Genomic DNA, 24,976 nt, shown 5'->3' on the forward strand with positions numbered 1-24,976 from the left:
GCACCCTACTGTACGAAGTTATACTGACAGAGACCGCACGTTCACAGACACCAGAATGAACGTGTTCACAGTAATGTTCATCAGGCAGTCATACAGTATATGAACGCGTTCAGGCACAACACTGGGGAAGAGACACGTCTGCAGCGGGCCATAACAGTGCAGAAACGCGTTGGAGTTAGCGTGTATTGGCTAGCTACAGGTGCGTGCAATGACGTGCGGGTCGGATATATGTGACCTGTCCGTTCAGATTGTCCGTTCGCATTTCAAAAGATCGGATACATATCGGATTTGGACCACATACCCAAGTGGCCTGGGTCGCATTTGAAAAGATCGGATCTGTCGTTCAGACTGTCATGAAAAAATCAGATACAGGTCGCATGGGGCAAAAAAAATCGGAATTAGGTCGTTTCAGCCTGCAGTGTGAACGTAGCCTTCAACAATCTCATCTGGATTGCTTTGATCTTTTACAACATGTACAATGTTCAGCTTCGAGCAAATACTCATTTGTTGCTGTACTGTTAATGGACTGAACTGAAAAGAAACGGTGTTAGTTTGTGAAATAAAGTCAAGATCATCTGCGATTAATACATCGTTGCGTCCGTCTTGGTGGGATTGAGATGATGCCAATGATTTTTTTTTTTTTGCATGGAACGAATTTTTTTAGAGTGAAGCCTAAAAAAGAACCGATTGGTACCTCCCCAGCAGAGTGGTGCGTGGCCTGAGAGTGTGTGGGTGTGTTCGAATGGCGAAACGCCACCTGATTCATTGGTCTCGCGCCCTGTACTATCCAGGCGTGCGAGGCTCACAATTATGCGCGGCCCCTCACCGTATAGGATACCGCTCCGTGAGCTGAGCGAGCACTCTCTGGGATTTGTAGAAACGCATGAGAGTGCCAGATCCCACTGAGTCTGGCATTGGAGCGTCCGGCCCGCTCTACAGAGAACATCGGTGCCTTTGGTTTCGACGTTCGGGTCGATTTTTACGAACGTTTTCACGGTTTTGGCCTGACTCTCTTCGAGAGGGACTGATTGGTAAATGAGGACGGTTCGTGTTTGAAGGGGGATTTCGCGCTCGGCGGACGAAACACAGCTACATGCTTGGGCTCGTTACGAGCAGCATAACATGAACTTTATGATTACATAAAGATTTTTATGTGTACATGTACACTGTCCATAAGAGCAGCGTTTTTGTGCGTTTTGTGCCCTTAATGGTGGCCGACGTGACCCCATTTTATCTCGGGCCTCGAACAACGCATCAAAGAGAGCTTGGCCTCAAGTAAAATGACAAAACATGAGCTTTACAATGATGTGAGGCTCAATCTGGTGGGACTTTGCCTCAATGAACAATAAAGAAGTTCGTACAGCCATTTTTGTGCCTTCACCATCCAGCAGAAAGGCCTAAATCGACACCTATTTGATCCCTGTTTTCTTGGGCCTGGAACAACATGAAATAGTGAGCTCGGACTCATGTGAAAATGCAAAACATGAGCTTTCCAATAATATTAGGATCGCTCTGATTAGACATTCCCTGGATTCACGACAACTGTACCTGTTCTCTTTCACTTCATGAACAAGATACCCTAAACTCATTCATATATTTGGAAACTGCAGATGATACACTTTACATGAGCTTTCCAATGATGTAAGGCACAGTCTGATTAGACATTGTTTTAATGAATTTAATTATTCTCCCTGAACGAGATACAGAAAATGTATTAGGCACACATTAAACTACACATTTTAGGCTTTAAAAGCTGTGCAAAACCTTGTTGCATAAAAATTGACTGAAAGACATTCATTTTAACAGAAGATTCAAAGTTGAAAACTGGAAAAGTGCTCCCAGATGTTCACCACAACAAGGCCAAATCAACGACCTCCCATTCACGCTAGGAACATGATGCAGTCAAATCATCAGTACACTAGTAAAGTGCTCGTACTGAGCTTTATTTTGAAGCCAAACATGTCAACAGCTCAAAGTTAGACTGAATTAAAGATGTTTGACACAATTCAAAATGCTTAAGAAAACGTAACAAACTGTTCCAGCCAATAACTGACAAGGCCCTGGGGGTGTCAGTGCCATAGACAGTATAAGGTCAGTGCACAGATGAGTAACGGTGGGTCTATCGAGCCTCCGTTTTGTTTGAAAATACTTTAAACTGTCAACAAGTCACTAGCAGATCACCTTTAATAATTAAAAGAAATATAACAGTGTATTCACACTGGAGCAAAAAAATAAAACTCACATGTTATTTACTCTGAGACAATTTCTAATTTCATTTAAAAACACATCATTCCCATGAGGGCTTAAGTGAACTTCGTCCCTCAAAAACATCTCAGGCTTATTGTACATAATTTGTCCATGGAGTACAATACAGCCGTTGACACAGGGCACGAACTTTGCCATGATGTTGTTCATAAACTTGCGCATTTTCTCAACCTTTACAGGGGGGGCATGCCTCCAGTGGCGTCTTTGATTTATGGATGAAAACACAATTTTCATCTGAGGAAACTTCACGTTAATTTCACGCAGATCCTTCATTTCGTTTACAAGAAGCACGCTCATCACGCGGCCAAGATCATTCCCTCCACAGTGAATGACCAGCACATTCGGAGGGGTTCGTCCTTTAAGGCACTGTTTGAAGAAGGAAAGAAGGTCTCCAACACAAGCAACCCCTGCCAAACCACTGGACCTGGGAATGAAGACCAAGATTGGTCCCCATGGTCGCTGTTGGCCCCGTCGCACGTAGCTATCACGATAATCCAGACACTGTGCACAGCTGAAAGAAAAGCGCACAAATTAACCAGCATAATAAACTTTTATACAGTGCAATGCCTTGCTTTAACATGGACAGCCAAAACTAACAATCTTAAAGTCTAGGTAGGGCTGGCCCTTGATTTAAACAGCAAATTTCCAAACAACAACTATTAAACACTTTTATTTTGAAATGAGATTGCCAAAACATACATTATTTGGCTATTAAATACAATTGTTCAGATACAAAACAAAAATAGCAAAATAGGTTGAGCAGAAACATACCTTCCCTTTGAGAAGTTGATTGTCTGCTCGACGGAAAACGAACAGTTGACTTGACTTTGCTAACAAACAAAAGAATGTTTAACAATTTACAAAAGCTGTAGAATAACTGGTTAAACATGTTCTTTACACATCTACAAGTCTGCACTCATCTGTCTCTGCATTGAAGATATTTTAAACTGTCAGTTAAACGGTGTAATCAAATAAAAATATAAATTTAAGAAACTTACTTTATAAAAGAAAAAACACATTGAAATTCTGACTTGTGATGGAGTAGTTAAAATGCTTTATGATTAGACTAATCAAAATGCTTCACTTACCTCATTGTAAATCCAAATGAGATCAGGGACATCCAAGTAATCCAATCCAAGTCACAGGCAAAAGTCAGACACTGTAAGGCAGTCCAAATGATCAGGCAAACAAAACAGGCAAGGGTCAGACGAGAGGGTAATCCAGTGAACAAAGCATACAATCCAAAAAACCAAAAGACAAGAAAATAAACGCTCAGAAATGCAGTAAAACTTTATTCTGGGAACACAAAAGAAGTATATACAAACATGAAAGCACCATTTTAAAACACTAAAAACCCAGAGAGTTATATAAAAAGACGATCAATATATTTAAAAACACTAAAGCACCATTTAAAACACTAGGAAACCACCAGAGGTTTAAATAAAAACACAAAAGCACTTTAAATAGTGCTTTCGTGTTTAAATAAACACGAAAGCGCCATTTAAAAAAATAAATAAATTACATAACACAAAATCAATATTTAAAAACACGAAAACAGCATTTGCATTTGGAGCATGAGAATCAGCCATCACGGTAATGACGAAAAACACAGGTCTCTTTCGAGGCCCACCCAGTTCTGGGAGCACCAAAGGATCACAGACATGTAGGCAGCAGCGATCCCCTTGGCAGGAGGGACGAAGTCTCTACAATCACCAAAGAGACCTTTTGCCCTTGATGTGGAGGCTGGTGCAAGTAAAGGTGTACTTCATGAATAGGGTGACCACCTGCTAATAAGCCCAAGGGCGGACAAGGGGTATGTTTCTGAGGGACAATGTGGGACACTGCTTGGCGCGGCGGTGCCCCCACCCCACGGGCAGACTCTGATAGTGGTTTACCCATATCTAGAATTGTTACTATTGCCTTACTGTTTGTACATGAATAATTGTTCAAAAAAAAAAAAAAAAGCACATACCTTAGCACATACATTAATAATGCCCTATTCCCTAAACATGTGTAATTGCTGATATATACTTACTCATGAATAGGCCAACCAATGTGTATTTTTTTCTAAATAAAATGAATATTTTGAACATTCAATGAATTGACAGATGCACTTCCACTTACGATTTACTTTAGCTATTTAATTTTATTTATTTTTCATTACAATTAATTCACTTTAAATAAAAGAAAAATATAAAATTATAGGATTAACAGGAATTATAGTTGCTCAACACCACAGGAACAGTTTTAAAAAAAAGTCTAAACTCACAACTCCAGAGGTTCACGGAACGACAAGGTGCGCTGTCATGACAACAATGAAAAAGTTGACAACAGCCTAGTCAGCAGGTCACGTGGGAGCGGCAACCAGTCTTGGGGAAGTTCACTTTCTACATGAACTAGTTCAAAGTTCAGTTCACCCATTTTAAAATGAACTAGTTAAGTTCAAGTTTGCACAGAAATGTAAGATTTTCCCCATCTTCACCGACCTCGTTATAAAATCCGTTTAAATTATCATATGACGCCTTTGTCGACGGCGGCCGCGGTGCGACACTGGTGGCTTGTGTTGCCAGATTGGGTGTTTTTTCGCTACATATTAAGCCCTGCTTACGGTGAGTTTTAGCCGGGTTTTCGCCTGGAAGGCTCTATAGAAATCTGGCACCCCATTGAACGAAGTTAAATACAGACATTTTAGCACAGCAGAGACAGTGACGACAAAGGCCTGGGATTCAACGGTGCCAACCTCAACTTTAGTCTGTATTATCAACTCCCTGAACAAGATGCAGAAAATTGAATGCAAACACATCTTTCAATACATGTGCAAAACATGTCTGTAGCATAAACACTGACTGAGATGCATTCATTTTAATAAAGTAATCAAAGTTGAAAACAGGTAAACTGCTCCCAGATTTTCACCACTGCAAAATTGTAGGTCAGCTAACCTGATGAGATCTCATTCACTCTATGAACATGATAAAGCCAAATAAGTGTTGGATTATGAAAGGACACATACTCAGCTTTATTTTGAAGTAAAATACATGACACCATCTCATGAATTGGCAGAATAAAAGACGTTTTGGTGTGAGAAACATGAAATTACCGGCAGAAAATAACATACACTGCGCAGTTTGAGGTCGTCTCTTCACTTCTCTGACCAATTAAAGCTTAATGATTATCAGCACTGAGAAGTACAGAACTCACTGTTTAATTTGATGCAAAAAAAAAGAAAGAAAGAAAGAAAGCTTGAGATTTGAGTTAAATACAGACATTTTAGCACAGCAGAGAAAGTGAGGACACACTGCATGTTGTTTGCACACTTTATTAACTTGAAACTGTTTTCACAAGAAAAACACACTCATCACATGGTCAAACACACGTCACACAGTATTAACAATATAAAAGAATTTATATACACTGCATGTTGTTTGCACATTTTATTAACAAATATCCCCGACTAAGCAAGCCAAAAGGCGACAGTGGCAAGGAACCAAAACTCCATCAGATTGGATGGAGAAAAAAACCTTGGGAGAACCCAGGCTCAGTCGGGGCCAGTTCTCCTCTGGCTTACATTCATATTGTTTTAATAGAAGCTTTACAGTAAGTGTATATAAGGAAAGTTAAAAGGGAAAAAAATACATTTAGATAATCATGTAATATTAAGGGCATAACATATCGCCAGCATTGAGTCTTCTCATCACAGGCGTTGGGGCATCTGAAGTCTCTGTGAGAGGCTGGATACAAACTGGAGCTGACAAACTCCTATTTTCTCGGGACAAGCGTCCCGAGATAACAGCAGAAAGGCAGAGGGGAAATAATTAGCATAGCTGATGTTCATAATATTAATGCAATATGTGAATGCTTGGTTAAAGAGATGCGTAACTTTATGGAAATTGTTCTCAGGTTCTGGCTCGTTTCCAGAATCCCTCAAGGAGCTCTGAGGAGCCGATGATGGAAGGAGACACTGTCCTGGGATGCCTGGGTAGAGTGCGAGGCGCCCTATTCAAAATCCTAAAAATAAAAATAGATTCTGTCCGGGTTGTCAGAGATCCAACCACTCCAGCTCCAGGACGTAGATCAAAGTCAATTATTTCATTGGTCAAACTGAGGCTCCATTTACATGAAACTACAATGTTTAGAGTCTATTAAGGCTCCATTTACATGAACATCAAGTCCATATGCAAGCTCCCAATTTTGTCCAATCATCTATAGTTCATTCGCGAGCTCACAGTTGACAAATTAAACATTGATAGTTCATACACAGTTCCCAGTGTCATAAAATGTAACACAAATGGTCTGTGAGAGTCCAGCAAAATCTAGTCCTTAAAACAGGAATCAAAAGTCCAGCCACTCCAGCCTGATAAAGGCCAACTCAACCATCCAGCCAGTCCAGGTGTAGGCCCTCTCCACGGAAGGACTTCCTTTTGACCCCGTAGTCGAACCGTAGTTCAACGCCCACACTGATGTCCTTCAGTGCCCTGAAGAGGATGACGTCCTTGTCCTCCCCATTCACACGTAACCTGCAGTGAAAGGGCTTCAGGTTGGGCGCTTTTGTGGAGTGGTTTATCCTCCTCCCAACGGTGTCTTTGCCAGGGTGGCACTCGCACGGAAAGGTCTGGGCGTCGACGCAGAGATCTCTCTGTCCGGCTTTAAAGAAGAACATGTACCCAGCCTCGTCATGCTGGGCCTGCACCATCGCCCTCCCTTGAGCAGCTGGGATGACCTTGCCGTGGCAGTCGCAAACAATGTCGTTCTTTGAAAAAGTCTGAGTTGCCACGACTCCTAAAATAATGAGAACACATTACATTTTTTAATTAATGAACAAACATTACATGTAGACACACAGTTCAGAATGTAAATGTAGTTCTTGCTGCAGTTATTGGCTGCTAAATTGTACATTTTACATTATTGTTTTTTTCTGCCCTTACAAGACAAATGAAAGGTTTTCTTACCAAAACCACGCTCATCACCAAAGTCTTTTATGGCCATGCCCGACCAGTTCTGCTCAGACACACAGCGAAGGATGAACTTGTCATCTTCAACATCTGCCTTCGAAGGTGGTGTCCACAGCCGTTCGATGTCCTCCGGCTTGGGACAGTTGACCTTCCATCCCTCCTGTGCAATAAGCCGTGCCACCTTTGCGGCTGAAGGCTTGCGGACTGTGAAATGTGCTGAAAGACAGAATGACGTTACTTTGTTTGTGATGAGTAATGCCATGGTTGGATGAAGAGATGTATACCTGACTAATGATTCCAGCAGCAGAGCTGCGTTGATGACATCCTGCGGCCGGACCGCACCAGCGCTGATGGACAGGTAATGCTGGAGCGCCTCCTGTTGCTGCGCCGGGAGCTTTTCTGCAGCCTCCTCAACAGCCCTCCGCACACACTGGGCAGAGAAAGGAGCCAGCTTGTACCTGCAGAAACAAAAAGGAAATATTAATTGTTATGTGACTGTGATGAGGCAAGATACAAAGAAGTGTATCCGTTCACACACACACACACACACACACACACACACACACATGGACCCGTGTAAGGCACTTACAATTTATGGAGCCGATTCATGTCCCGAGAGACACTTTGAACCTCCACGCCGGATGACGAAACAAAGAAACTATTGCAGAGTTTCTCCGGCTGAATGTTCTCAGGCCTGATGCGTCTGAAGTACAGCTCCAAGCACTACGGAAAAAAGACAGATGAGTTATTCCATTTAAAACTATGGTGGTGAGAAATCAACAGTTTGTACAGTAAAACTTACAGCTTCCTCCTCAGAGCGATCTGCATACTCGAGGTTTTCTCCCTCTGTACGCCGATCACAAATCTGCCACCCAGCTTGGTCTTGTTCACCCACTCGGCATCCTGGAAAATATTGAAAAGGCGTTATTTGAGAAGACCTCTGCAAAAGTCCCCTCGCCAATCTTTAGGCAATGGTTCATGCCAGCTGGAGGGACACATTCAAAAAAACGAAGTGGTCCGCTCTGCTGGCATTCCCGATATATTCTATCGGCATCGCTGATATGCTCATCACATGAAGTCTGGAACACAAAGGCAGAGTAAAAAAAAAAAAAAAATGGGAGAAAAGAGACATCATGGAATAAAGAGACTTATTAATTTTCTGAGAAAGTAACAAAAACAATCATTAAAATGTATATTGTTGTATATATTGTAGACTGTACATTATTCTATTATACTTCTTTCACTTAAAGGATTAGTTCACTTCAAAATGAAAATTCTGCCATCATTTACTCACCCTCAAGTTGTTTCCATCTTATGAATTTCTTTCTTCTGTTGAAAACAAAAGAAGATATTTTGAAGAACGTCGGACTTCCATAGGAAAAAAAAAAATACAATGGAGGTCAATGGGGCCTAGGGCTGTGTATTGGCAAGAATTTGGCGATACGATATGCATCATGGGTCACGATTCAATATATTGCGATATATTTCGATACTGTCCATAAGGCGATATATTGGGATTATTTTTTTTAAGTAGGACTATAATTTTAGAAAAAGCCATAAAAAGAGCCAAAAAGCCATTGGTTAAATGTGTTTTTAGAAGTTGGTTATACACTTAAAAATAGACAGGGGGGGTGGGGAGGTCGCACACCAGACGAGAAGCGCAGCGCTGCAGCGGCTGCACCACGCAGGATAACTCCAGGTAGGCTATCCCACACCAGACGCGCACTTTCTCATCAGTGTATGGCCAGCAATATTGTTATGTTTAATGACATGAAATGAAGGTAATGTCTGTTCTATGTTATGATTGTACTGTACAATAAAATACAATCGTTGTTTAGTCTGCAGTCTTAACCTCAGAGCATCCGTTAACTGAATGAATTGAGAATCTTAGCTGAAAATCCAATAACATCAGCAATTGTCATTCAAGCAGCTGATTTCTGTAAATGGATGCAAAACTAAATGCATATTGCAGGATAGGGCGAAGTCAGGAGACATTAGCAACGATTTGAGCCAAAAATAGTTTAAATTTTATATAAAACTATGTAAATGGCGCTCTGTGGCGCAGCAGGATTTTGAACACGGCCCTGAGCCGTTGCTGGGCGCCGCGGGCAGACGCCGAATGGCGCCGCCGGTGTACACTCATAGAGAATAATGTGTTCGAATTTTAAAGATGTGGTGCTGAGCTTCTCGTCTGGTGTGCGACGCCCTTATATACTCTCTGCCGAAACCCCCATTTCACTGTTGCTCACGCGACGGTCCTGCTCAAGCCTCGACGGGCACGGCTACTGCTTGCGGTGTGAATGAACGCACTCATTGATTAACATGCCGAAAAGAATAGAGCAGGAGCCGGGTCTTGACACTGGGTTCAGCCATAGCCATGTTGTTTCTAGCAAAACGTTAGGCTAGTGGTGCGTCTTTTGTGTGCATAGCCACAAAAAAAAAAAAAAAAAAAAAAAAAGATATTGTGTTTCTGAAAATCGATACAGTATTGCACAATAAAATATCGCGATACTCAAGAGTATCAATTTTTTCTTACACCCCTAATGGGGCCCATCAACAGTTTGGTTACCGACATTCTTCAAAATATCTTCTTTTGTGTTCAACAGAAGAAAGAAATTCATAAGATGGAAACAACTTGAGGGTGAGTAAATGACAGAACTTTCATTTTGAAGTGAACTAATCCTTTAACATACACAAGCATGCAGTTACATGAACAAAATCCATTCTGTGTGTGTAAATGTATATACATCACAGACAAACAATTAGAAAAATTAAACAAAGTCTTTTGAACCTTTTTTGCGTATGGAAGCTTGTTTCTGCCACAGAATAAAGAAAAAATTAAAAAGGTAACTGACTTTTTCTCTCACAAATCTGACTTTCTTAGAATTGCAAGATTAAATCTCAAAATTAGGAAGGGGAAAAAAATCTTCTGACAATACATCAACATTTTCTCATGTTACACACACACAAAAAAACAATAACAATAATAAATACTGTTACTTACAACTTCCATAGTTTGGCTGGGTTGTGCTGGACTTTCGGGGACAAGGGGATCTTCTAACCCATTATTGGAACTACAGAGATAGAAAGTATTTCACTGATACGGAAACAAACAACAGTTACGACATTCTGATTTTTTTTTACAAAACATATAATAAAAATTACACAGCACATTCATCAGCAGATGTTTTTGCATGGCCTTTCTTCATCGGGACTTCAAAGGACTCATCATCATTTTTCGTCGCTGTTGCGGAGTATTAATTGTTTATATATATTAGCATAAATCACCAATAGTTTTTTTTCCTCCTCTCTCTGTAAATTAGCAGCCATTACTCACCTCTCATTTAGGTTCTCTGCTGAGGATTCTTGGTGTTCTGGTGTTAACACGCATCCATCTCCATCATGTCTCTCTCCATCCCCAGCTCTCTCTTCCACAACTGCAACCTATTAATCAAATCTGACTTTCTTAGAATTGCAAGATTAAATCTCAAAATTAGGAAGGGGAAAAAAATCTTCTTTTTTATTCCATGGTGAAAACAAGCTTCCATACTGGAAAACTATACATTATGAAACAAACTCAATTCTCTTTTGAGACAAATGCAAAACTAAAAGAAATGTAATTATTTCAGCATTTCTGAAATATGAATAAAGCAAGCAAACTGTATATATTTATTAGGGATACAGTTTCTTGAATTAAAGGAGACCTTTATTTACATAACTGGGCCTTTTACATAGGAGTCTTAGCTTAAGACCGATTCGGGACCGATCTGAGAGCAACTCTGAGTAAGGAAAAGATGAAAACTAGTGAAGAGGCGGGGCTGACCCCGTTGCTATGCGTGACAATCTTTTGAAGACTGTGATTGGTTGGTTGTCCAAGAAGGTAAAATGAAAAAGTTATTTGAAGTATAGAGTTTACACACACACACACACACACACACATTATATTTATGTACACAAATCCTTTTTTTTTTTTTTACCTTGCTCTTAAATTTCCTATAAAGTATTTGATTAGCTTAGAATGATAAAAAATTTTCAAATTACACTGATTGCTGTCTATTTGGTCTGAATGTTGGTTTTAATATAGAAAACAAGAAAGACGAGAAAGCCCGACTGGACAGAAGAACCGTGTTTACTGTTAGCCCAGTTAGTGGATGAACACTAGGCCATAAAGGAAAATTCGGACCGGGCGTCACAGCACCAGGCAAGAAGCGGACGTGGGAGCTTATAGCGCACATTATTAACCGATCATTCCCCCTGCTTGTGCGCACCAGGGAAGCCTGCTACATTCATAACTGCAGATTTTTGAGCCTGCAAGGTGGGAATGTCCAGTGGAAACTAAATGAACTGTGACACAATAAGAGGTTCTGAAAGTGCTGTAATGTTTGTGTGATCACTGCTTACAGAAGGTTGTGACAGAGCCAAATCACTGCTGCTTTATTGCACTTTACCATTTTCCAAATATATTAATGTAGTGATTACTTTCATTTCTGGCGTTATGGCATTGTGCTGTGTCTGATCTTATTAGAGACACGTTAATATCTCTGTCACAAACATGATCCCGGCACGATCTCGTCTATAGCATCTTATTAACTCAATGTCATCCATGGCATGCAACACATGTCTTCTCTGTCTCTCTGTTCTCCTCTGCTAAAGACAGGGTTCGTACACCTTTTCCAAGGTCAAATTCAAGCACTTTTCAAGCACTTTCAAGGTCAATTTTAAAGTTTTTTCCAGGACCTTATTCACCGTAAATTACAAACCAATACATAGTAAAAAAATATTATTTTGCGGTTTTTCCACATTAAAAGAGATAGTGTGAAATAAACAGGCAAAATTGTGTTTCGTAATAGCAGAAGGATCAGATATTGAAGCAAAACACAGGTTTTATTTTTCAAAATGTTGTTAGAGGATTTGATCCAAATGACATGCAGTAGGGGTGGGCGGTATGACGAAAATTCTGTTTCACAGTTTATTTTTCATGGTTTAATTTTATTTTACGGTAACGATATATTTCACGTTATAGTTATTTATACATGTAGTTATTCTCCAAAAATCATCATAAAGGGCTTTGTATACTAAATAAACCCAAATACTTCAGAAATGAAAAGTTATTTTCCTTGTTTGACTCTTATTTGGCAAATAATTTATTTGGCAAACTATTTTGATAGCTAAATATAGTGAAAAAACATTAACTTTTAGAAGAACTTCCCCCAACTGACTGATATTACAACACTCATAGGTGCTCATAGGCACTCAATATACAACTCATAGGTGCAATTAAACTTTAAATAAAGTGTTGCTGAATCATTTTTCAATCTCATGTTATTGCTTTACCTTATCAATCAGTTTATAATATCTAAATATTTTATTTTGAACTATTCTATTCATAATAATTTAGTAACTTCCTTTTAATTTGGTAGGACAATATTAGCAATACTATTATGTTTAAATGTGTTCCCCGGTACATTTTTTGCCATGTCTGCTTATTATACTTCGTTTTTTAAGGGCCTTGTTCTGCTCTTTTTGTGATATCTGGCAACCCGTCACCTGGAGCTTTCAAGAGACGTTCAGAATCAGTTGTGTCAAGTTCAGAAGTGACTAGAAGGAAAGCAGCAGTATGAAAACCATACAGCAGCTACTGTTAATGTTGACTAAGCAGTTATACACCCCTATATTATACACACCTTGTAACTGCGTCATTATTTAATATGTTACAACTTACAACAGCCGCGGTACACACTGAAACACCAAGATCACGGTGCACGCGCGTCCTTTGCATCAGTAAAATGCGATCGGTTCATTTGAGCGTCAGGTTGTATCACGGATCGAATAAAATGAAGATTTTATCAGCTGGTTCAGAGGCCAATTGTTTAGAGTTAGAAATTTATAATTCGCGCTGCATATTTAGTAATTTTGCCTCAGGTCCCGATCCGAGACTACCTGGAGGAGGTGCTCCGAGTTCGGCTGGTCCCGAACCGTGCCGCGGTTCGCGTGAATGTGAAAGAATCACGGACAGGACTCGGGTGCGCACTTAGTAAAGTGACCTGTGCATGCGTTTTACTTTTAGCTGATTATGATGTAAAATAAAAACACATGTATAAGGATGATAGTGTTGATGATTTACCTTGGATACGAGCGAGAGTAAGTCTACAGTGCACACACATATAGCGCGTGGACTCAGGCAAACAAATTATTAGAAGTCCACTGTCTCGTTTGCAAGCAGCAGAGAGCCAAATGCGATACACAGTAAACCTGTTGTTCACTCAGCTGCGCATAATAACAACACAATATATTGACCCGTGTTTTGTTTTCTATCATGCGTCGTGCACGTTTGTGATGACGTAAGATGCACGCAAACCAGGATTTGATAGAATCAAGTTGAGTGTGAAACCAGGCCAACGCTGCGGGTGGCGCCGGTAACAAACGCGCTCGGGCCGCAGCAAATGATTTATTTCATTTTCATTATTTATTTCGCCATTTAATAAACAAAATATTCAGTCAGATAGGTATTTGTTGTGAAAGAAACAGTTACAATTTCAAGCACTTTCAAGCATTTTTTCCAAATTTAAGCACTTTTCAAACCTTGAAAACACAACATCAAAATTCAAGCATTTTCAAGGATTTCAAGCACCCGTACGAACCCTGTAAAGAAACTCTTAAGCCTCTTAAAAGTCCTCATCCGTACTCCTAACAATTTTGACCTTAAGACCTCTTTTAAGGGTTAAGATTCTTTCTGAATTACTACTAGGATTTTTTCTTTAATTTTAAGAGTAAACGCCCACATTTCTAAGAATTGTCACTAGGAGCTACTCTTTGCATGAAGATTCTTTATGAATACGGGTTAAGGAGTAAACAAATATCTCTGTGTCTTTATGATGTCTAAAAGCATTCAAAACTTAGTCTCTCACTTCTGCTAAAATGGATCAGGAATTTTTACGACATCACTGCAGACTTCAGCTTCTCATCACATATTGTGTCCAATCAAATGCTCTCTAGAATCTAAAGCTCCGCCCCCTACGCTATAAACACCACCTAGCCAAAGCGTGCATTGACGCGTCAGCAAATATAAGACAAAAACTAATTTGGGGACATACCTATAACTGACATAATTAGATTAATAATTCCATAATAATTCCATGATTTGTTGCGTCTGTTTTATGTTCCGCATGATGGCCCTGTCATCTAACCACCAATCACCGTGATCATTGCAAGAAAACTTGTGCATGAGAATTGACGCCATCCATAGCAACAAAGACTCACTCTTAGTTTAGGAGTTGTCATTTTTCCTCACTAAGAGTAGGTCTGAAAGGCGTTTTGATGAACTTTTAAGAGAAAACTCCTAGCTAAAATATTTTAGTGCGATTTAGGAGTGCTCCTATAGTGGCAAGATAAAATTCTTTGTGAATACGGCCCCAGAACGTGTCAGCGCTGTCTTCTACACAAGTGTCCACAGTTCCTGAGGTGTTTATAAGTTCAACATGATGATGAGATGATCAATGTACCTCCATAACAACTACATAAATGTCTCCACTAACATTCAGAAACTCTTCCCGAGTCTCTCCGTAAGGCTGCACTCGCTACTGGTTATTCTGGGATTCTGGATGAGTGAGATTGGCCTGTTTTGTTATTGGCTACCCCTTTTCTCAGGTTACAATTTTATGCACTGTTGTAACCTCATTTTCCTTGCATGCACATTAAAGAAATATTTTATTTAAGAGCAATAGTTTCAAAAGGTAATGCACTTTAAAGAGTGAATGTCATTTCAATAAAAGATCCGATGCTGGATATGGTGCGTTGACAGAGCAATGTGTTGGAGTCTGTGTGTGCATTCGGTTGCTTAAACGCTCGTTTTATTGCGTTTTCCAACTGTACGCTGGTTAAGAATGAAATGGCTAGAATTTATTCACAATTCTACGATTGAATCCAGCGCATCTTCAGCGCTCAAGTTCACTTCCATTGTGCGATCGAGTACGACTCGCATCTGTGAGGTATCGTGTATCAACGATAGTCTGAGATTTCGCCGACGGCAGACGCCTTTGACGATATCAATACGATAATTGGCTCGTTTTACCATGAACGTATTAAATTATTATTATTGTAAAGTTTTATAATATTTAAAACTTGTATTATAAACTATTATTGAATATTCTAAATATTGATGAATATTCTATGATGTTTACTCACCTGCTCAAACCAAATCTCACGGAGCTGAATGGCCTCTTCCAGATCTCTCTTCAGATGAACACACAAAACACATTTTAATCAATAATAAAAGAGAAAACATCACTGCAGAATGGGATAGGGTTAGACTTGCTCTGATAGTCGGTGTTGACGTGTTAAGAAGCAACACCAGTTACATCACTTGCCCACTGCCCTCACCGTCGATTTGATTTATTTATTTTAATACAATTATTTAGTTCAGTTACAAAACAGACACTACAATTAAAAAACTGAACACATCTGTTTAATGAATCATGAGCTGTACGAGTGTCGCAGACTTCATTAATCACGAGAGTGAGGAGCTGACTGACAAGATGGAGGAATATTTGGAGTCAAAGCGAATTAGTCAATGTACAGTGTTTTTCACTGAGAATAATAGGTGAGAACATTCAAGCAATCTGCCCCCGAATTGGCGCTAGTATGAAAGAGAAACTAAGATGCGCACCTGCTGAGCGAGCAGAACGTTTTCAGTTCAGTTCCTATGGAAAAACGTGCATCTGACGTTTGCATTTTACCTTTAAAATAGCGATTTAAAAGCCCTCGCGGTGAGGTCACACGCTGATTAACCGGTGGGTAATATCCTCAGTCACATCCCTAATATGAATAAAACAGAAGCATTGTGCATTGTGAGGACTAGAGCTCTGGTCGTACCCGTTCACGCTCACAGGTTTCATTCTGTGAGCGCAGGAGGTCTTCTGAAGGCTTCTTCAGCTCCAGTGCGGCGCTCTTCTCCTCAGCTCTCCGTCTCTCCTGAAACTGCGTCTCCAGTTGACAATGCAGCTCCGCCAGCTTGTTATTCAGCTCAGAGACCATCAGCTGGACCTCAGAGCAAACGCAGAACAGAGGAGATGAGCACTGAGTCTTAGCGTCCAGCTGACGCTCCAGAGATGCCACCTTCAGGGCCAGCTGGTACGCTTGGCGAGAGTTGAGGAGAAATCATAGAAACATGCATTTATGCTGCAGAAAAGCTGCTAGGGCTGCACGATTATTCACCATATTCACCATGAAATCGCACTCAAATCGAGTAGTTTGATTCCTATGATCCTCTGAGCAGTTTTGACGATCCGGGTCAAAGCTCGTGGGTTTTCTGTTGTGCAGCTGGAATACCACACTGTGATTCTCTCTGTTGTGTTCCTGTAAAAATTTACTAAGAGCTGGATTGGCACATTTGTTTTATAAGTTTTCTTATGAAAAAAAGTCTCTGCTGTCAGTGTCTAGTCAGTGACAGCGTGCAAGCATATTCATCTAAAATAATTCTTTATTTTCAGCTTCAGAATCATGAATATTTTTATTCTGGTGTCTCTTTTGTCCTGTGCACTGGGTTTTCAGCACCAAGTCCAAGCCTATTAATATCGTATTGAGTTCAGTATCGTGATATGTATCGAATCGAATCGAGGGTATCGTTACACCCCTAACAGTTACAAATAAACCAACCAGAAGTCAGCAACAGTGAGAAATGCAACTAACGGCAAACATGCATTTCTGCCTACATAAAATATAATCATGCATGGAAACGTTTTTTTTTTTTTTTCAGGAAACTTTTACATTCAAAAACTTTAGCAGTAAACAAAACTAGGCAAACAATTCAAGCCGATTTAAATGCCCATTAGAGTGCAAAAGCGCTGTTGATATTGATAATGCGTTCTCACCTCTCCGAGGAGCTGCTCATATTAGATTTATCCAGAGAAGTGATGTCAAAGCCGCTGTCGAGCTCATCCATATCTGCACAAAACAAAACAGCAGAGCAAACGCCTCAAGAACCTTTATCTCGTGATGGACACACAAATATTCACAGAATGTTCAATCTATCGGCTTGACCAGAATTCAGCGTCACGTTTTTAATGCGAGTTAAAAAGAATTTGAAATGAGCCTGTCTTAAGATGGACCAGTTGGTTTGCGTTGCCATCATATATCAAATCGTTATTAAGCTTAAGAAAAATGAAAGAAAAAAAAGACGAGGGATTTAAATTGAAGGCTATCCTAATTTTAAATAGTAATTTTTTGTTCAACTTGTATATTTAAAGGACACAAGTTTTGAACCACTCAGACTGAGGAAAACCGTCAAAATGACTGAAAAGATGAAGTTTATATATTTAAAAAAAAAAAATTATGATGATTTTTACGAGCATTAAGTAATTTGGAGTTGTGTCTGCAGAACAATGGTTGTCTTCAGTCCCTGGTGTAGCACTGAACATATTAAGCATTTTCGGCCTAGCCTTAATTCTGAAAACGACATTTACTGTACGTGGTTCACAGCAACTGCAGAATGCTCTCTGCTAGTTAACTGGAGGTATTTTATTTATTTGTATTAGTCACATCCGTGCCGCGAGATGTTTCAAAAGTGGTGGGGACAATATAGACCCTGGCAAAAAGCGGTGGAGACATGTCCCACCCGTCCCCCCCGCAAATTACGCCCCTGCTCAAAATACACAATATCTCTGACTGTTACGATAGTCCCCGTTATGTGATTTTGACTCTTAGAAACGTATGACTACACCTTGCATCCCGACCAATCATCACTTGCTCTCATTAACGACGTGCTAGCGAAGTAGCTATTATTAATTAGCGACCGACTTCCAGAAAGAGCGTAAACAAACGATGGCTACCAAAGCAGTAGGGCTGGGTAAAAATATCGATTCATCAATGCATTGCAATTTTTTGCTTCTCAATTCAATATCGATTCATCAAATCCTATGAATCGATTCAGCCATCCAGGCCAGTGGCGGCGCTGTGGGCTACACTCTAGTGAGAGCGTTCAGCGTTGATGATGCAAAACAGCGCGATGACAGACAGCAGCTGCACTCCGTTCAAGCCTGATTCAAGCCTGCACCGCCAACATTAAAAGCCGACGTTTGGGCTCATTTTGGATTCCACTGTAAGCCGGGAACTATGGAAGCTTGTTTCCGCCACAGAATGGAAAATAAAAAAGGTAATTGCGACTTTTTATCTCACAATTCTGACTTTTTTTTCCTCACAATTGGGAGTTTACCTCTCGCAATTCTGACTTTATTTCTCAGAATTGCGAGATATAAAGTCACAATTGCGTGGTATAAAGTCGCAATTGGGTGTTATAAAGTCAGAAATGCATGATATAAAGTCAGAAATGCATGACATAAAGTCAGAATTGCGTGATATAAAGTCAGAAATGCATGATATAAAGTCTATGAGATATAAACTTCTGAGAGGGAAAAAGGTTAGTATTTTTTCGCCCTTAGAATTGGCCTGATAACTCGCAATTGCTGTTAAGTGTAAACAGCTATTAAGTGTTATTGTTTAGAAAATGATAATTAGAATATAATATTGCACTTTTTTGAGTATGCACATTTTGTGCTTCTGTTTACATTTCTTTTATAACTTGAATGTATAGGAAGAAAGAAATAAACTTTCTACTTAGTTACATGCACTTTATAGGTGTTGTTAAAGCACTGTACAGTGCTTGTCACAGTTGTGTTTGTATTCAACACATACAATATTGTACAGTTTATTCTGCTGAATAAACCATGACAGGAAACAAACATGCTGGGGTCAATTTGTTTTTTAACATTGGTAAAACTGCGCACATTACTTAAAAATATACTCAGGCACTTAATTACTTGTGTATTTAAGTTTGATGTTTTTTTGTAGTGGCTGTTGTATTGAAGAGTTGGGTAAAATAGAGTGGGGTTAAATTTAACATTAGTCTTAAATCAAAATTAGTCTATTAATCAAAAGGGTAATGGGTTTAGTTAAAGTTTTTTGATATAATTTGTTATTGGGTTTTTATTTTTAGTATTGATTATGGGAAATGGGAGTGATGAGTAGAAGTTAAAATTACAGAGTCCCATATGGGTCTCTGTTTTGTGGGGGGAGTGATGTCATGCCTGACTTTGCTGTGCTGGGTGTGCTCACTTCACCATGAACAGGGGATGTTGGGCCGGTCTTCTACTCCCAGCCTGAAGAGGGAGCTGTTTGTTTCCGGTCCACCAGACAGCAGCTGATGGGAGGGACTGTTTAAAAGCATCTCCTGCCAGTTGTTTGGTCTGCTCTGCTCTGTGCGTCTCGGCTTTGTTCGGGCTGCCAGGCAGGCAGCAACTCCACCATATTTTCTTTTGCTTTGTTTGCATTACACATAGTTTACACTTTACTGATCTGCACTGCATTTTGATTAGTTTTCTCTTGCTTCTCATACACTGACTTAATGCATTTCTTGATTTGAATTATGATTTCATTTCATAATTTAATGTTTAAATAAACTATTTTTTGATTTAACTTTACAAACGGTGTGGTCTCCCCTATGTCACTGCTACTGTGAGCTAGGTAGACGTGACATTATTCATATTTTTCATGACAATAAATGTTTTGAACTTATTAATGGTTGTCATTGGTCATTGTTTTATATAACTGACATTAGGCCAAAAATGCAATTTCTATAGGGTTGTACTGTAGGTGCATTTTCCTGCACATTCTGTGTAGCCATGGACAACACATACTGTGTTAAAATGACACATGTTTACACATCTTTATGTTAACCTTTCCTGACACATTACTGTGTTAAAATCATTTACACAATGAATGAGTTAAAATTAACACAAAACTAGTGGTCCTGGAGCTCACCCACAGATGTGTCAAAATTTAACACAGGTTGTGTCATTTTTGACACATTCTTTCTAAGAGTGAACCTAAAATCTCCATCATTTATTAAAAATAATAATACATCAGTCGCAACTTATTTGTGTAAACTGACAACAACAAGAAAACTTGTAAAATAACTTGAGCTTTTGTAAAATTAGTATTTCATGAAAAAAGTATTTCATGGTCTCTGTAAATTGGAGCGAGTCTAAAAAATGAACGGGAAAACAGTGTATAATCCTCACAATCATGCGAAATAGTCTTCATACAAGGATTATAAAAAATGTGTCCACTTAATGCGTCCAATTAATATTCTACATTTAATATTTGACATTATTTAATTAATTTCCAGCTCTTTACATTAAAGTTGACTTAGCATTATTAGTTAATTAACTAATAAAATGGTAATAAAGTCTAAATTAAGATACTACCATATATTTCTATTGCTTATTCCACCACACAAATGACTGTTTATAAGGTGACAATTCTTTACATGCAAGATTGTAGGCTGCATGTATCTTTAAGATTTTTTTCTATTGAATTGGATTGTAGCCTATTCTCTTATAAATACGAAGACTGACATTTAAACAAAATAAGAACACAATGTTGTAAAAAATAAACAAATTAGGCTATGTGTGTTTTGTCTAGGTCTACTTTTTTAAGTCAAGTCAAGTCAAGTCACATTTATTTATATAGCGCTTTTCACAATACAGATTGTATCAAAGCAGCTTCAGTGATAACATGTAAGTAGCACAACACAGATCAACAACATTGCTAAACACTAAATAAATAACCCCAACTGAGCAAGCTCAAAGCAAGCCAAAAGCAAGGCGACAGTGGCAAGGAACCAAACTCCATCAGATTGGATGGAGAAAAAACCTTGGGAGAACCCAGGCTCAGTCGGGGGCCAGTTCTCCTCTGGCTTACATTCATATTGTTTAAATATAAATATTAAATATAAATATTGTTTATGAATCAAACGGCGCCATAACATATCGCAGGCGTTGAGTCGTCTCATCACAGGCGTTGAGTCGTCTCATCACAGGCGTTGGGGCATCCGAAATCCCCGTGAGAGGCTGGACACAAAACTGGACCTGACGAACGCCATTTTTCTCGGGACAAGCGTCCCGAGATAACAGCAGAAAGGCAGATGGGAAATAATTAGCATAGCTGATGTTCATAATAATTTCCGTTATAACTCACAAACTCTCCGTAACCCGAACTCTCCGCAACCCAACCATACGCGCCGACCCGTTTGTCTAAGAGGCTGTCGAGCCCCACTGGTGCGTTAAGCAGTTTCAGTGGCAAACGGTTCCGTATGGCATAACAGAGGACTAGAAGGTAAGCATTATGTGAATGCTTGACTAAAGAGATGCGTCTTTAATCTAGTTTTGAACTGTGTCAGCGAGTCAGAGGCTCGGACCGTATCGGGAAGGCCATTCCAGAGTTTTGGAGCTAAATGCGAGAACGCCCTCCCTCCTTTACTGGACTTCGATATCCTAGGAATGACCAGAAGCCTTGAATTTAGTGATCTTAAGGAACGCGGTGGATTGTAGGGCGAAAGAAGGTCCGTTAAGTAAATAGGTGCTAAACCATTTAGGGCTTTATAGGTCAGTAGTAGTATTTTGTAGTTGATGCGGAACTTAATAGGTAACCAGTGTAGAGATGATAAAATCGGTGTTATATGATCATATTTTCTTGACCTAGTAAGAACTCTAGCAGCTGCATTTTGTACTAACTGTAGCTTGTTTATTGAGGATGCAGGACAACCGGCTAATAAAGCATTACAGTAATCTAGTCTCGAGGTCATGAATGCGTGAACTAATTTTTCTGCATCAGAAATAGATAGCATGTTACGCAGCTTAGCAATGTTTCTAAGGTGGAAAAAGGCTGTTCTTGTAACATATGAAATATGATTTTCAAAAGACAAGTTGCGGTCTAGTATAACACCCAGGTCTTTTACTGTAGTGGATTAAGTAACAGGACATCCGTCTATATTAAAGTTGTATTGTGAGAGGTTTTGTGAGTAGTTTTTTGGACCAATAAGTAATACCTCCGTTTTATCTGAATTTAATAGCAGGAAATTACGCGTCATCCAGCATTTTATATCTTTGAGACACTCTGTCATTTTAGATGAGTTAGTGTTTTCATCTGGTCGTGATGAAATATATAATTGAGTGTCGTCAGCGTAACAGTGGAAATTAATTCCATGTTTTCTTATAATATTACCAAGTGGCAGCATATATATTGAGAATAGCAGAGGGCCTAAAACCGATCCTTGCGGTACTCCATAGTCTACTGACGTTATCTTTGATTTTTTCCCATTTAAACAGACAAAATGAGAACGGTCCGATAAGTACGATCTAAACCAGCTTAATGCCTGTCCCTGAACACCGGTGAAGTTTTGTAGTCGATCCAAGAGTATTTTATGATCTATAGTGTCGAACGCAGCGCTAAGATCAAGTAGGACTAGTATTGAAATACAGCCTTGGTCAGAAGTTAAAAGTAAATCATTTGTAATTTTAACTAGCGCAGTTTCTGTACTATGATGCGGTCTGAATCCTGACTGGAATTTTTCATAGATATCATTTTCTTGCAAAAAAGAGCACAATTGAGCGGACACTACTTTTTCAAGTATTTTGGACATAAATGGAAGATTTGAAATGGGTCTGTAATTTGCCAAGTTATTTGGATCTAATTGCGGTTTCTTAATGAGCGGTTTTATTACAGCCAGCTTGTATATTTTTGGGACATGACCTAAAGATAAAGACGAGTTAATAATATTGAGGAGAGGCTCTTCCACTACAGGTAATAGTTCTTTCAGTAGTTTAGTGGGTATTGGATCTAATAAACAAGTTGTTGGTTGAGATGCAATGATAAGTTTATTTAGCTCCTCCTGTCCTATCGTTGTAAAGCGGTTTAGTTGTTCTAGAGGGTCCATAATTGAAGCTGAATCATAAGACACCATAGCGGATTGTACATTTATAATTTTGTTTCGGATGCTTTCTATTTTCGCATTGAAGTAATTCATAAAATCATTACTACTAAACTGTAAAGGTATATTTTGCTCTGGTGATGTCTGTTTATTTGTTAGTCTAGCCACGGTGTTAAATAAAAACCTTGGATTATTTTGGTTATTTTCGATTAGTTTGCGGAGATGCTCAGCCCTGGCTGTTTTTAGTGTCTTTTTATAACGTGACATACTGTCTTTCCACGCGATTCTAAAGACCTCTAAATTAGTTTGTTTCCATTTACGCTCTAAGTTGCGAGTTTCTCTCTTGATAGCATGCGTAGCACTGTTGTACCACGGTGCTTTAATTTTCTCTCGAACCTTTTTTAATCTAATTGGCGCAACAATATCTAATGTACTAGTAAGAATGGTGCTTAAACTGCTTAAGGCCTAGGTAATGAAGATAGTCTATTAACAAAAATAAAACTTATATATAGGCTAATATATATATATATATATATATATATATATATATATATATATATAGCCTATGTAAAATATATATTTTTAAATTATTTTCCAAAACGCTATAAATCCATTTCAATAGTTTTCAGGAAAACTACATTTTTTACCTAGACCCACACATTTTGTGAATATTCAAATTATCCTGTTAAAATGTTTTATTGGTTCAGTCTGAAAATTTTGAACAATGATAATTAAATCAAACAACAATATTGTTAATGATAAATTAAAAGTTTTTTTTTTCAAAATGCTATAAATCCATCCATTTTCTTAAAATCATTTTTAGTAAAGTGTCAAACCTCAAATAGTACCAATTTCAACATATGCATGAAAAAACGAATTGAAAAATGATCAATAATGATAAGGATATTCAAAAAAGGGATGGGCACCCCTCCAGCACATGCACATACACATGTATAGGCTACATAGCATGTGAGCAAAGCGGAGCGGCGTGACGCTTAAATATGTTTCACATTTGTGTTTAATAATATTAAGTTACTTATTTTTATTATTTCATCTATGTTGAGTAGGCTATGAAAAGGGAACCGCATGAGATAAGTAGCCTATAGGATCTAAATTCAAAAGCTGCCATATCGGAAAATATTTGAAGTGGGTCAGACATGATTTTGACCACTTATTAAGTTTTGTTTTGTAGAAAGCTTGTAAATTTCGTTTGATATAAATTGTATCTTCATTTTAATAAATGTTTCATCAACAAATTGACTGGATTAAAACATTAGAAGCAAAAATCAGACAATATAATCAGGACAGAGGCGCGTATGGTGAACCGGAGCGCGTCTCATATAGGCTATCAACCGAAACACCGCGATGCTTGCCTCATTGAAACATCTTGGCCTTATAAGGACATGTGTCATGGCGACAAAATATGGCTTATCCACATTTTATCATCCACATAAAATGTAACCTATATAGTCTATCACTTCTCTATCACACTTCTACGTTCAAAAAGCTTAAGCAAATAGCAGCCCCCAATCTTGTTATTATGCGAATCGTTTTAACAAAATAAGATCTCGTTATTAAGAGAAAATAATAGGCTATAGCCTAAAAAGTAGCCTAGGCTAAAATAAAATAAAAAAAACCCGTCATATAATCGTTATAATATATCACATCAATGAACATGGTAGCTCAAAATATAGCCTATTATTCACCGTTAGCAAATATGAGCTTATCTTGTGTGATGGTCGAGAGCAGCGGTAGTCCGCGCTTGGGCTGTAGCGGCATCTCTTGTTTTAATAGTTGTATCGTTTAGGAAGGCTCTACCTCCTTTCGTGTATCCTGGGAACTGCTAAAACTCCAGAGTCTTATGATCTTAAAAAACGAAATGGACTATATCGTGCAGCATCTGCCCATCTACATCATTATAATCAGCAATAAAGGGACCCACATCAACAGCCACTGTAAGCGGGCTTAAAACAGCCTCTGCTGTCATTTACTCAATTGT

The 24,976-nt window shown here is 38.9% G+C and overlaps 2 protein-coding genes across 3 annotated transcripts; both read right to left on the reverse strand.

Moving 5' to 3' along the window:
* Nucleotides 1-6,631: 6,631 nt before the first annotated feature.
* Nucleotides 6,632-7,248, reverse strand: LOC120464210 (N-lysine methyltransferase KMT5A-like). Its single transcript, XM_039653592.2, has 2 exons — nucleotides 7,212-7,248; nucleotides 6,632-7,041 (listed from the first exon to the last, which is right to left on the reverse strand). Exons 1-2 carry the CDS (start codon nucleotides 7,246-7,248, stop codon nucleotides 6,632-6,634), a joined length of 447 nt encoding a protein of 148 aa, XP_039509526.2.
* On the reverse strand, nucleotides 7,226-10,766 carry LOC120486112 (uncharacterized). Of its 2 annotated transcripts, XM_089132393.1 has the most exons (6): nucleotides 10,552-10,766; nucleotides 10,219-10,288; nucleotides 8,017-8,117; nucleotides 7,804-7,937; nucleotides 7,499-7,672; nucleotides 7,226-7,430 (listed from the first exon to the last, which is right to left on the reverse strand). In XM_089132393.1, exons 4-6 carry the CDS (start codon nucleotides 7,821-7,823, stop codon nucleotides 7,298-7,300), a joined length of 327 nt encoding a protein of 108 aa, XP_088988519.1. In that variant the 5' UTR covers nucleotides 7,824-7,937; nucleotides 8,017-8,117; nucleotides 10,219-10,288; nucleotides 10,552-10,766; the 3' UTR covers nucleotides 7,226-7,297. The 2 variants fall into 2 exon arrangements, with proteins under 2 accessions (XP_088988519.1, XP_088988524.1); XM_089132398.1 differs by lacking the exon at nucleotides 10,552-10,766 and having other exon boundaries at nucleotides 10,219-10,420.
* Nucleotides 10,767-24,976: the final 14,210 nt, after the last annotated feature.

The sequence above is a fragment of the Pimephales promelas genome, chromosome 2, assembly GCF_988280905.1.
Source record: "Pimephales promelas chromosome 2, fPimPro1.hap1.1, whole genome shotgun sequence".
NCBI lineage: Eukaryota > Metazoa > Chordata > Actinopteri > Cypriniformes > Leuciscidae > Pimephales > Pimephales promelas.

Bases quoted from the DNA above. Each gene is read 5' to 3' on its own strand.
- LOC120486112 (XM_089132393.1), bottom strand. From the start codon at position 7,823: ATGAATCGGCTCCATAAATT. The intron at 7,673-7,803 runs GTAAGTGCCTTA...TTGTTTCTGCAG, and splicing joins ATGAATCGGCTCCATAAATT to GTACAAGCTGGCTCCTTTCT. The intron at 7,431-7,498 runs GTATACATCTCT...TCTGTCTTTCAG, and splicing joins CTGCTGGAATCATTAGTCAG to CACATTTCACAGTCCGCAAG.
- LOC120464210 (XM_039653592.2), bottom strand. From the start codon at position 7,248: ATGGCCATAAAAGACTTTGGTGATGAGCGTGGTTTTG. The intron at 7,042-7,211 runs GTAAGAAAACCT...TCATTATTTTAG, and splicing joins TGGTGATGAGCGTGGTTTTG to GAGTCGTGGCAACTCAGACT.